At 46.9% G+C, this 13613-nt stretch overlaps 1 protein-coding gene across 1 annotated transcript; it reads left to right on the top strand.

Moving 5' to 3' along the window:
- The first annotated feature begins 2721 nt into the window (after positions 1-2721).
- On the top strand, positions 2722-13393 carry EDN2 (endothelin 2). Its single transcript, XM_082230763.1, has 5 exons — positions 2722-2844; positions 4462-4606; positions 6458-6577; positions 8731-8834; positions 10582-13393. The coding sequence occupies exons 1-4, from the start codon at positions 2781-2783 to the stop codon at positions 8822-8824; spliced, it is 423 nt and encodes a 140-aa protein (XP_082086889.1). The 5' UTR covers positions 2722-2780; the 3' UTR covers positions 8825-8834; positions 10582-13393.
- Positions 13394-13613: the final 220 nt, after the last annotated feature.

Here is a 13613-nt window from a genome sequence, read left to right as displayed (position 1 = left end):
TAGGGAAGTTTTTAATGACTGATGTTTTAATGTATTTTTAATCTTTTGTTGGAAACTGCCCAGAGTGGCTGGGAAAACTCAGCCAGATGGGTGGGGTATAAATAAATTATTATTATTATTATTATTATTATTATTATTATTATTATTATATCAGAAAGCCTCTGCTTAGCTGGGAAGCGCATTGGATGAACTTGGGCCAATCACTACCTCTCAGTTTACCTTGCCTTGCAAGGTTGTTTATGAAGGTTGAAATGGCAGGGGGATGGAAAAGATTCATCTTGAGCTGCTTGGAGCAAATGTGGGATAAAAAAAACAACAACCACTGAATGAACTCATAGTAGGTACACAGGGTGGTATTCAGTGAAGTTTTACTCAGCGTTGGACCACTGGAATTAATGAACTTCTGTTAGGGCTGTTAAATTCAGTGGGCAGCCGTTCACCAGCCTTTCTGGAATCTTTCCTAGCCTTACCTTGAGATACTGGGGATTGAACCCAGGAGCTCTGCCTCTCAGCTACAGTCCTTCTTGGGGGTATGTAGTGCTGTGCTACCACTTGTTCCTGATGTATGCCCCCCCCCCCGCTATTTACTGTATTGTGGAGGGAGAGTCATATCTGAAACATAAGAGGGAGGGCTGGAGCTCAGTGTTTGAGCATTGCTTTGCATGCAGATCCAAACCTTGGCATCTCCAGGTTGGACTGGGGAAGACCTCAGCCTGCAATCCTGGGCAGATGCTGCCAGTCAGTGTAGGCAATATGGAGCTAGATGGACCAGTGGTCTGGCTCTGTATAAAGCAGCTCCCTTCATTCCCGTGATTCACTTCTGGGTTTGTGCCAAAAGGTGGACCAGTGGCTTGGGAGTCTCTTACATGGATATGCCTTTAGAAATGCAGACATTCCCTAAACCGCAGGAGTGATAATCTCTTGTTTTCCCCACAGTCGCCATGAAAAAAAGCTTTGTGGAGAACTTGATCCATAAGCATGACTACACCTCGCACAAATTCACATGGGGAAAACTGGAGATCGCACCCTCCTATAGGCATGTTCAGAGTGCATTCTTGGCAAAAATGACTCATAAGTCACTGCGGCTGGGTTGCATGCATTTGGCATTAAGGGAATCCAGGACATGGGATGAGCCTTAAAACAACACCCCCCCCCCCCGCCCAGCAACCTTAAAACGAAACCCAGAGGTGAATTTCAATGCAGTAATGCAAAGATAAAAATCATCCACAAACCAGAGCTTGGAAGTTGAAGTGTCACCTGCCTTCATCCAGTTAACAGGCCCCTGGCTGAATATGAATTGTGGGGATTGGTAAGCAGTGTGGTTCAAATCACAGAGAGCCAGTGTAGGGTAATGGTTAGCATGTCAGACTAGGACCTGGGAGAGCAGGGTTCAAATCCCCACTCAGCCATGAGTGCAGTGCCGGATTTACGTATAAGCTAAACAAGCTATAGCTTAGTGCCCCACTCCCTTGGCCCCCCCAAAAAAAAAATTTAAAGGGAAAAAAGCTGGATGTACATTTCCAAAATATAAGATAAAAAACAAATAAAATAAATCCTACATACAGCAACAGTGTTTGTATGTATACACCATCAATAGGAGTCAACTCCTAGGGGCCTCCCTTTGCCTACCCCCTCAATAAAATATTTGAGGGGGCTGCCCCAAAGTTGATGTTCATTGCCATTTAAATGTTATGTGTGCATGCCTCATCTTGTGATTGATTATGTGGAGTGGAGCTGACCTTTCCCCCAATATTTTATTTAAGTTGGCACCCTTGACACCACATTGAGCTCCTCGGAGAAGAAAGGTATAAATGCAATCAATCAATCAATCAATCAATCAATCAATCAATCAATATGAAGAGCCAAGGTGGTCTCCAGCAAGTGACTTGGCACTAAAAATTGTGTGTGTTTGTGTGGGCACGCACTGTATTGTGACTTTAGGCAATTTGCATCCATGGCACCATCTCGGCCACTGCTTGGGTTCAGATATCCACCCACCCTTTTAGAATCTCCCATCTTCTCATTCTCAGATCGAGTGATCTCACAGGGGTGCAACGAGGCTTCAAGCAGCAGGACAGTGATCATCTCTGCCTGCTCAAAGATAGAGCAGCGGTCCCTCAAAGGGCATCACCGTTCATTGAGAGAAAAGGCAGTAGCTCAGTGCTAGAACATCCACCAGGTTCAATTCCAGGTTCAATGGGAGGGCAGGGCAGTGGGGAAACCAGCCCGAAACCTTGGGGAACCACTGTCGGACAGTGTCAGCAAAATTGTACTAGCTTTGTCTAACCTGCCACAAAGCAGGAGGAGAACGTGAAGCTGCTTTCTCTCCGACTCAGTCCGGTCAACACTGACTGGCAGCGGCGCTCCAGGGTTCCAGGCAGAATTAGAACCCAGGACTTCCTGCGAGCCAAACAAACGCTCTGCCACCACTGCGTCTCAGATGTCCTTATTGAGGGCGCGTTACCTGCCCCAGCAGGGCAGCCGGAGACTTCTTTCCGCAGCAGGGACCGCGGTGGCTGCGTTTGCCTCGACTGCTTGGCTCGCTGCCCTGCAATGCTTTGCCAGCTGCGGAGGGAGCCCCCGTCCCTTGGCAAGGGAAGGTGGGCGGGGGGGGGGGGGAGAAGGCAAGAGGCGTGCCCGCGTGCCTGCTGTGTGACGCGCCAGGCACCGGAGCTATAAAGCACCTGCAGCGGAGCCCGGGAAGCTTCAGAAGAGCCTCTTTGCAGCTCTGGCCAGGGAGAGCTCAGCTTTCTGCCCATTAAAGGATTAAGTTCGCCACAATGGTAAACAATCCCTCCTGTTTCTTTTCCCTTGCAATCACCCTTTGCGTCCTGCTGGAAGAAGGTGAGAGAATCAACAGGATTTTTTTTTCTCCTTCTCCCTCTTTTTTGCTGTTCTGATGTTATTTTAATTTTTTGCATTGGTTTTAAAAATCGGCATCCCCTGCGCACTTTGCAAACGAAGCTAGCTTCAGCGGGGAGAGCATCTGATTTGCAGGGGGCGGGCGGGCGGGGGGAGTAGAAGATCCCAGGTTCTATACCCGGCATTTCCAGAGAGGGGGCTGGGGAAAGCTCACTCCCTGCCTTAAACTCTGGAGAGGTGCTGCTGCCGGTCAGTGGAGGCACTATTGAGCTGGATGGACCGATGTTCTGAACCGCTATAAGGCAGGATCATAGACTGCAGCTCCACGGGGCATCTGCCTGTAGCTCCTGCTTGCATGCAGAAGGTCCCAGGCTCTGTCCGCAGCATCTCCAGGTGAGACCCCCTGTCTGAAACCCTGGGGATCTGCTGCCAATCAGAGTAGATGATACTGACCTGGATGGATGTGTAGTCTGACTCTGTCTAAGGCAACTTCCCCATGGATTGTGGCCCAGTTAGTTCTGCTCAAAGTAGACCCATTAGTGAACCTAAGTTATTCATGCCTATTAACTTCAATGGGTCTACTCTGAGTAGCATTGGCTGCAACCCCGCCCCCAGATTTCCCTTTTTGCCTTTTAGCAGTCCGCCTTCTCTATCTCTGACAGCGGCTCCTGCTCCGTCTCTGTTGTTCTTGCAACTTCCCGAGCAAATTGGCTTGGAGAACAAGAGGCAGCGAAGTCAACCTGTCCCGCCTTGCAGGGATGCCTTGCCGCTGCCGCTGTGACATGCCAGCAGCGAGCGAGCGAGACCGAAGCAGCTCCCTTAGGACTTTGCCAAGAGAGGTGGCGAAATCGTAACACATCCCTCCCCCCTTTTCTTAGAAAGAGTATTTGCTCTCATTTTCTCTCTTTGTGTGCATTCTCCTCCCCACTTGCTTGCCAAAAATAACGAGAGGGAGGGAGGGAGTGCTCTGTGCATTTGGGAGAATGCAAAAATCGATCCTTGGCACGCCAATAATTTGCACACATGTTCTATGGTTGACAAAGGAGCCAGGACAATGATGGTGGTGGTGATTATTATTATTATTATTATTATTATTATTATTATTATTATTATTGCAGTAAAAATAATACTTACGTATTCTCTAAATGTTATTCCTGCATTGCAGGGGGTTAGACTAGATGACCATTGGGGTCCCTCCCAAGTCTGTGATTCTATGCTCACCTTAAGTCATGTGCTGTGGGCATATGCTGGGCAATAGCTACTGCTGGTGCTGTTGATTGTTTGCCAATGTTCTTGCTTCCAGTCTGCTCTCAATGTGGGTCTCCTCCGAGGTTTTCACCTGGCTTCAGTTTTCTTCTCACTGAGCTCTTCAGAATTGCAGTATGCAAACCGTTGTCAGCAACAGCAGAACATTTTTACAACCCCCGCAGCCCTAATCTGTAAGGCCTTGGCGGCTATAAAATGGCTAAAATAGAAATGCTCCTCTCAGCTAGGTGGCAGGCTAATTGCTCTGTTTACATACCATGCTGCATTCCTGGTGCTTCCAGTCTGGAGAGTTCAGGGACTGATCCCTCTGCCTGTCATTTTCTCCTCTGGCAGGCCTGGGCCTCCCTCCGGCAGAGCCTCACCTGGCAGCGGGCAGCGGCAGGCACCTGAGGACCAAGCGCTGCTCCTGCCTCAACTGGATGGACAAAGAGTGTGTTTACTTCTGTCACCTTGATATTATCTGGATCAACACACCAGGGTGAGTATTGCGGGGTGGGAGGCGGGGGGCAGGGGACTGCAGCACAGAGGGAATATTGCTAGGTCCAAGCTAGGCACAGTTAGAGCCATCGGGACATGGGAAGCTGCCTTAACACTGACTTGGACTCCTGGTCCATCTAACTCAGTATTGACTGGCAGCAGCTCTCTGCAGTATCATGCAAGAAATCTTTCCCAGCCTCTCCAAGAGATTGATCCCAACACCTTCTGCATGCAAAGCAGATGGGCTTCCCTTTTAGACACTGGACTTAATGGTCTTATGGCTTCTCTCCACTCCTCCCATCTTACATTGGTCATCCGTCTTATGCTTCCAAGTGTAGTAGGTCAATCCTGATGCATCTTGGGGTCCTGTCTCTTAGACTTCAGCGTGGGGGCCCTCATGGACTGCTGTCCTAATGTCCTAGGTGCCCCTGGCTAGAGCAGGACAGGTGACTGGCTCTCCAAGGTTTCAGGCAGAGGACATTTCCAACCTTACCTGGCGATGCCGGGAATTGAACCTGGAACCTTCTGCATGCACCCAAAAGCATGTGTTTTACCTCTGAGCCACTGTCCTTCTCTCTTGCAACAGCCACAGATATTTTACGTGGCAGCTGCTCCCCGGTTGGTGTTTCTAAAGAGCTGAGGTGGGCTGGCCTTTCGATCCAGCGTTTGGTTGGGAAAGAGACTTGCCCCTTGCATGATACAACAGAGATCTGGGCAGCGTTCAAGCAATCTCTCTTGCAAGCAGCTTAAGATCCGAGCCAAAGAGACGACTGGCTCAGGTGTGGTTCTAATTATGCCTGCTAACGTGCGGTCTTGAGTAACGACTCACTCTGAAAAAGAGCATGCCATTCTCAAACGTGTTCACGGAGGAAACATGACAAGCCTAGCAGGAGGCTGTTCTCCCAGCTGTATTTAGATGGTGGAGAATGACAGAGCAACCCTGTCTTTAAGCATCTTCTGCCTTTTGTTAGAATTCACAAGAGATTTTTATATTGTTAAAAACACACCTCCGACGCACGTTCTGCCTGTACGGAGCATGTGAACAAGCCTTGCTGGGCAGCTGGAACAGTGAGGCCTCTCTGCTGACATGACACAGTATCCAGAGCGCCAGAGATCCGAGTTCAAATCCACCCCTGCCTAGGAAGCCCAGCCTCCCTCAAAGGGCTGTTGTGAGGAATGGGGATGGGTAAAGGGAGAAAAGAGACGAGACTCTGAATGGAGCTTGCTTGGTGACCACAGGCAAGGCACCATCACAGGGTTGTTATGAAGATCAAATGTGTGCATGTGTGGAAGGGGGGCAAGAGAACCATGTATGCGCTCTTGCGCTCCAGAGAGGAAAAGCAGGATATAAATACAAATATGGTGTGGATTACACTTTGATCCCATTAAAAATAATGGAGTTCAAGTTATCCCCAATGAACTTTGTACATTTATTTCAATAGGAACCAAAGGCACCTGACTTTGGCTGCAAGCCTATATCCCTGTTACCTGGGAGTAAGTGCCATTGACCTCAGTGGAGCTTACTTCTGAGTAGCCATGCTCATAGCATTGATAGCCATTGTTTGGTGAGGTCCCATTACACCTTCCTCCCAAATATGGGCAATCCCCAAATCTTGATATTGTTAGGCAAGGACAACAAGGGCATCAACCCACTTGCAGCCCGCTGCTTGCCTGTGGAAATAAAGGCCGACAGAATGAGAATGGGAGGGTGAGATGACATGGCTTTTATCACGTGGCAACTGCAAACGAGACTTGTTATTGTCAAGTTTGCTTGGCTTCCGGCCAGGCCCGCACCATAAACCTTCCTTTCTGATAAAGGATAGAAGTTAACAATTTGTTTTTTCCTAATCAGCCACTCCACGCCCTACGGTCTGGGTAATACACAAAGGCGTCGGAAGAGATCACTCAGCAGGTGCGAGTGCTCGCATTCAAAGGACAGTGTCTGTGCGACCTTCTGCCATGGCAGGCCTTGGTAAGTGTTCAGATGCGTCCCTATCCTTAGACCAGCCTTTCTCAACTCGGGGGCCTCCGTATGTTCTTATCTCTAACACCCATGGCTAATGATCAGGGATGATGGGGATCTCAACTCAATGATGTTTGGGCTTGAATGTAATGCTAAACTATGGTTAACCTAGGCCAATGTTTATAAAGCAACTACAGACCTTAGTGAATGCATATCTGTTAACCACAGATCTGCCAATTTTGCTTAAGTATCCCCATACTTCTGCAGTGATATTTTTTTAAAAAAAACACTCATGAAAATTCACCAGCACATTTCTCCTAATAAACACATTTTATCTGTGCAATTTTGCCCAATACACATTTTGGCAAGGCAATTTCCCCACATATAATGCCCTTTTGTATGCCATTTTCACCAATCTATGCATTTTTATTCATACTTTGTACACATTTCTTTTCTGGAAAACTTCACTGCAAAATTCAGAAAAGTGCAAATTTCAAAAGGTGACCATTGTTTTGGTTCACATGCTGTTTCAGAAGGTGTTGAATTAGTGACCTTCACCTTTAAAAGTGAACTGAATCAACTTTCACTCCATTTCTATCCTTAGTTAATAATCCATAGTTATATCACAGGGCTGAGTTCATCCAATTATCTTACCAGGGAAACCAACTTGAATAAAATATCGGGGGGGGGGGGAGGACAGGTAAGCTCCTCCCCACATAATTGATCACATGACATGGTGCATGCGTACCATTTGAATGAGAATGCCCATCAACTTTAGGGATCCTAACCCCCTCAAATATTTTATTGAGGGCCCCAAAGACCCCTTGGCCCCTAGGAGCTGGCTCCTATGAGTGTTACAAACCATGATTTAGTTAACCATAGTTAAAGCATGGCTTAGTTTTACTGGAGAGCTACAGGTTCACCGCCAAGGGCTGAGTTCAGTACTGAACATGCAAAAGGTTATGAATTGTCTGAAAAGAGGTCTGTGTATCTGTTCACAAACAAACTCTGGAGAGAGGAAGGAGTGAGAATGTGTGTTACTTTACAGAGGAGAGTTGGGCTTCAACTTTTTGTGTTCGTGTTGTGCGGCTTGGAAGAGGAGTGGTTAGGGTTTGCAAATTTGTCTCTTTGGCAACAGATCCAGCTCCCTCTTTTCCTCTCTCCCTCCTCAGGAGCATAAGTAGAGGCTGCTGGATTGGGCCAGTGGCCCAACTACTCTATCATCCTTTCTCACCACGGCCAGCCCCTAACTAAACCAGCCCAGGCCTTCTCAGCCTTTAGAATGACCCTGCCTTCTTTCTTTTTGTAAAAAGGAGCGACTATCTTTTTAGACTCTGAACCCCTCGCTGTGCAACAGAGACACACCTTCTCAGTCTATAAGCCGTAAATGGAGAGTTGCATAACGTAAGGATGTGTTCAGGTCATGGAAAGGGAAAGCAGGGTCACCGTGTCGTTCAATCTTCTTCTTAGAAAACCTAGGAGTAATAAATCTGGCTGTAAAAATTTCCGAGAACGGGTTAGTTGCCAAAATGAAAAAACCAAACAAAGCAAAACAGAAAATCTGTTTTTAACCCTAAACTGGTGCTCTCCTGCTGCCCCACCCCAGCCTGTCAGGGAAGACGAGGTGAGCGAAGAGGTATATCAGGAATGAGGGAGGAATAAAGCTCTACATTGAGAACAAGGGTGGGAATTAGAGACAGCATTGGGGGGGGGCAGGGACACTGCCAAGGAGGTGGCAGACCCAGCCTCCAAAGAGGATGTCGCAACTGTCGCTGGCATTATGCCATTGGTAGTGGACAATGCATTCCTTGGAGGCCAGATCTGCTGTCTCTGTGAATCTTTTCACCTACAGGTGGTTGCCTCAAGGCTAGGCCATCGCTGAACTTAAGAAATGCTGATATCGGGTGTTATCCAGTTAAGTTCTATTCAGGGTAGACCTATTGGAGCTAATAGACCTAAGTTAGTCTTGCCCCATTGTTTAGTGGGGATTTGAACCATGGTCTCTCAGGTCCTGGTTTCTACTCGCCATGGCTCACCACTGGTCCACTCTGAATAGGGTTAGCATGGTTTGCAGGGCGCTGCCTTTTAAAAATAAAATAATTATCTGAACTCCTTTGAGCACTATCTCATAAGATATGCACCAACTTGTTTCAACTCTGCAGGGATTTCAGAAATCCACGGCTTACCACGAACACGGGACTGCTGGTAAAACTTCTCCAGAGCCGTAGTGCGAAGCCCCGCAAGACAAACTTCTGAAAGTTCTCAGGTAAAGGTCCTATATAAATTCTCTCTCTCTCTCTCTCTCTCTCTCTCTCTCTCTCTCTCTCTCTCTCTCATATTTTGTGATCACTCTGCTTCCAGAGATGCTTGGGCGCATCTATAAATGCATAACTTCAAAATGCATGGAAACAAATGTTCAACTGTTGTGGCTTCCCCTCACCTTTGAAGCCCGAAGGGAATTGTAGTTTGGGAGATCAGATCAAACTATTATACATATGGCCACAGACACACTAAAGCAGAGCACACAAAGAATAGAAGCGTGAGCGTTGAAACGCAATGCTTGTTTAAAACACAATATAATACAAAGGGTGACACACACACACACACACACACACATATTTTAAATACTGTTTTCTAAAAATGCAATGCACAAATTACAATTGAAATGAAAGTATCGTCTTGCGAGACCTTTGCGCAGAAAGGAGAAACATGGACACTGTTAGCTTATTTATATCAGCCAATAAATATTCCAGACACCATTCTGGGGTGCTTCCACACAAAAGGGCAAAGTAGTCTGTTACATTCCTCTCTGTGAAAGTTACATGTAGTTTGGATGAATTTTCTGGTCACTCTTTGCTACATATCAATATCACTGTTACCAGGGTTCATTCATTGGGAAGCATGGAGGTAAACATAGCAGCGGCTAATCCATTAGGGCAAGTGAGGGACACAGAACATAAAAAGCTGCCTTTTACTGAGGCAGGCCAATGGTCCATCCACTTCAGCATTGTCTACACTGACTGGCAGTGGCTCTCCAGGGTTTCAGGCAGAGGTCTCTCCCAGCCTTAGTTGGAGATGCTTGGGATTCAACCTGAGACTTTCTGTATGCAAATCTGATTCTGTACCTCCAAGGGCAAGTCAGGCACATTGTCCTATCACCCTCTTTGATCTCTGCTAGCTCCAGCTGTCTGCCATATTTCTTCCATCCAGCCCAGAAGATGGCACCAGCTGCCAACTGCCTCCTCCTTAGACTCAGGGTTGTCCTTGTAGAATTAAGCAGGGAGGAAGATGAAGAGTAAACTAACCCTTCATAGCACAAATAGAAATGAAAAATGTCATTTTCCAAAAAGCTGGGATGGGATGGGTAAGGATCAGATTCTCCTGGGTGTGATTGAATCTGAATGAGTTTGCACTGACTCAGACTAAGTTGACAAACTATATTTGGAGAAGCATCTAGTATTAATCTGAGTCAGTCTGATTAAAGTCCAGGGAAGCTCAGTCATCACTAAGGAGGACCTCTCCCCAATTTAACACTGAGACCCCTATAATCTATAGTGGAATATCTTTCTCCATTTTCTACAATTTCTGGCTATGTTTCCCATAGGTGTTAAAACAAAACTGGGCAGAAACAGACCTAATTAAGGTTGCTCCTCTGCCTTTAGGAATGCCTTAGAAGGCAGAATTTCTCCAGGAATGAGTGTTCCCACCATAGGGCTTCAGGGCTTAGCAGAAGCCACACATGTTTGCAATTTTTGCAATTCTTTGCAAGCCTTAAAGCTGTGATGTGGAGTCTACCACTCGCATCATCCTTAACCACTGGGAGTGCTGGTTGGGGCTGATAGGAGTTGGCAGTGCAACAACATCAGGAGGGCCATTGGTTCCTTATCCCTGCCTTAAAGCTACAACAGGGGCTCTCTGGACTGGGCCCGGCAAGTTCAAGGCCAGCTCCCCAGAGAGAATGCCAAGAGGCCATTGGACGAGGTGCTGACATTTTCATCTCTTCTCCTTTGTAGGGCACCTTGCTCTTTCAAATGCCTCGTTCACCTGGAAGCAGCAGGACTCGCTGAGGACTTCCAAACTAGCAGCACTTAAATGAGGGGAGATCATATGGAAGACAAAGCAAGAAGGGTGGGGGTGCTATTCGCCTTCACCACGCAGAGTCCTGCCGTTGCAAAGAATCTCCTACTCTGTGGGAAGTTGAAAGATTGGAGGACCATTGGAAGAGATGGAAAGAAATCCATGGAAACAGCTGTTGGAGAAAGGGGCAAGGAACAGTGGAGGCAGTAGCACAGCCCCCTTGGTATATCAGAGGCGATCCTAAAGAGACAATAGCCTCTCCTTTTTACTGCACCTTGGGAAGGTCTGTCCACCTTGTTGGGACAAGAGAGATCTTCTTCCTGGATACCAAGAGGAACTCATAGCAGATCTCAGTGTAAAGAGCCAGCACTTTGGAGGAAGGCAAATGCAGTTATGGACTCGGTCGCCACATGTGGATCCTTCCAAACACCCTACCTCAGGACCTTGTCTAGTCTGCTTCTCTTGACTTTAAACATAGTTTGACTGGTTTTACCGACTGCTCCTTTTATTCCGGTTGTCGTTGCCTGGCTCACATCTGCCTCTACTCTCCTGCGTGACACGAAAAGGCGTGCATTGAATAGACATCCCTATTTCTGGTAATGAATTTGCTTAAAGTCTGTTATTGGTAACAACTCCCCCCCCCCAGTAAGTCAATTTAGTGTTGCCTAGTGACCATTGGGACTGGTATGGCAGGCACCAAGGAAGACATCAGTAGGTGGAGGGGAGTCAACTAATTCTACTGTTGTCTTGATCTTCCTCCTTGCTGAGTTTTACAAGGGCAAAAGGGAGGCTGAGGAATGGGCAGGCAGGCAGGGCCAGGGTCACCTTCTGGACTGGTTGTAAGAAAGACGACAGGTGGGCTTGGAGGAATCAATACTGAGATTGGTGGGGCAGTGTCCCATTTGTCCTGTTGGATCAGCCTGTTTTGCAGCCACTGAGCTCTATTCAGTTAATTTGAAATCTTGTTCTCAGCAAGTAACTTAAGCCTTGATGAAGTTGATGGCTCAGAAAAGTGGGGGGCCGGGGGCAGGGGCGGGGGGCAGGGGGTAGGACCAGAAAAGGATCAGCAAAGCTGGGGTGGAGGGAGGAGTCCAAAAGCACATCTTCATTGCACATTTAAACCAATTTAGCCATCACCACCCCAATTAAGAAGCCCCAGGAATCATAGCTGTGTGAGGGAACTGAACCTTTGGTAGAGATCATTAGCCGTTTCACAGAACTACACACGAAGCTGCTCACGTTGAATCAGGCCATTATTTCATCCAGCCCTCTGCCATTGGTGAGTGAAGCCTCTTCAAGGTCTCAGACAGATAACTTCTGAGTGATGCTGCTTAAGATCCTTGAAGTGGAGAGGCCAGGCATTTGCAACACATACACTTCACTACGGAGTTGTTGGTTGCCTGTCAATTTCACTTGCACAGAGAAGAGAATTCTCGGACCACTTGTGTGTCTAAGTGTGAGCCTCCCAGTTCCACTGCTGTTCTTTAAAGACCTTGCACACAACTCTACAGGTTTAAGCAACATGCCCTGCATTATCAAGTTCCACACTGCAAATGCTGAAATGGTTAGAATCACAAAACTTGACTTTTGAAAAGCCCCTTCACTATAGGCATGAAACTGATTGTTAGTTTCAACCTGCCTGTCAATATCACAGGACCTTCTCTGGGCTTGGCTCAAATCGTGCTTAGGTAGCATTAACATTCCAAATGTTTGCAGGAGCTTTCTTGTTTATAGTTCAGGGATGCTTGTTCATTTCAGGGATGTGGCCCTCCAAATACTATTGGACTCCAACTCACAGCGGCCACTGGGAGTTAATGGTTAGGATGATGGGATTTGGAGTCCCAGCAACATCCAGAGAGCTACCTGATTTTAGGTGTTAAAAATATTTTAACTTGCCTTTCCTTAAAAATACAACAAATAACAGTAAAATACAGTAACAATAAAACACTAGCAAAATACAAGTAACAATAACAGCTCACTGAGAGAAGTAACAGCAGATAAAGCCAATATTTCAGGGAGCTGACTAATGACTTGGCAGATCAAATGCCATCTGTAAAAGAGAGGTCTTCATGCATTGGCAGAAGGCCCTCAAAGAGGAAGGAAGTTGCTCAGACACTCCTCAGATATCTAGCCTACTCAGTGGAGTTTTAGTGAATTTTGTACACAATGAGGTGGAAACAGTGAATGGAGAACTCCATGGCAATTGAGAATCAAGGTCAATACACCCCTAACCAAAGGCTCTCTTTAGCCAAAGTCCCTGAAGGTTCTTCTTTGGAGCTGTGATGGTTTAAACTGGTTTAAATGTGTCATACAGATGTGCCCATAGTGAGGGCCAATTACTCAGCCAGATTGGTGCACTGTAGAACTTGGGTTGAGGGGTTCCACAACAGAGGTCAATTTCATGTGCAAAAGTGGTCACAGCATTGCTTGGCTATATGACCAATTTACTGTTCAGGCCATCTTTACTCTGTCGCTGCTCATCTCACAACCTTTGCTGTGGCACTGTAAATGGCAGTGGTGGCGGTGGGTTGAATTATAAGGCAGACACACAACCATCTTGGCATGTCTTAGTTGGCTTGGTTGTGGTGTTTATGCCCCACGATATCCTATGGATATATTATGGGTGGGTTAGAATGCTTCTGACAAGATTACTTTTAGCAAAGCATCCCTATAAACACTGCATGGTCACTTGATTTGGCAGTTCAGATCACATGAGGATAATATCACTGGTAGGTTGGGGGATACATGGTAAGGTCTCCTTATAGTTATGTCATGGGGGGAGCCTTTGGTCCTCCAGATGTTGGAGGATTACAGTTCCCATCATTCCTGACCATGGGGCACATTGGCTGGTGTCAATGAGAGTTAGAGTCCAGCAACATCTGGAGGACCACTGGTTCTCCACCTCTGCGTTAGAGCTGTCATATCCCGAGCTTTTAAGAAACCTCCAGTTTGAATTCATCCCAAGTTT

The sequence above is a fragment of the Podarcis vaucheri genome, assembly GCF_965113315.1.
Source record: "Podarcis vaucheri genome assembly, chromosome: 7".
Taxonomy (NCBI): domain Eukaryota; kingdom Metazoa; phylum Chordata; class Lepidosauria; order Squamata; family Lacertidae; genus Podarcis; species Podarcis vaucheri.
Note: the sequence above shows the minus strand (reverse complement) of the source record. Positions and strands in the feature narration are given on the sequence as shown.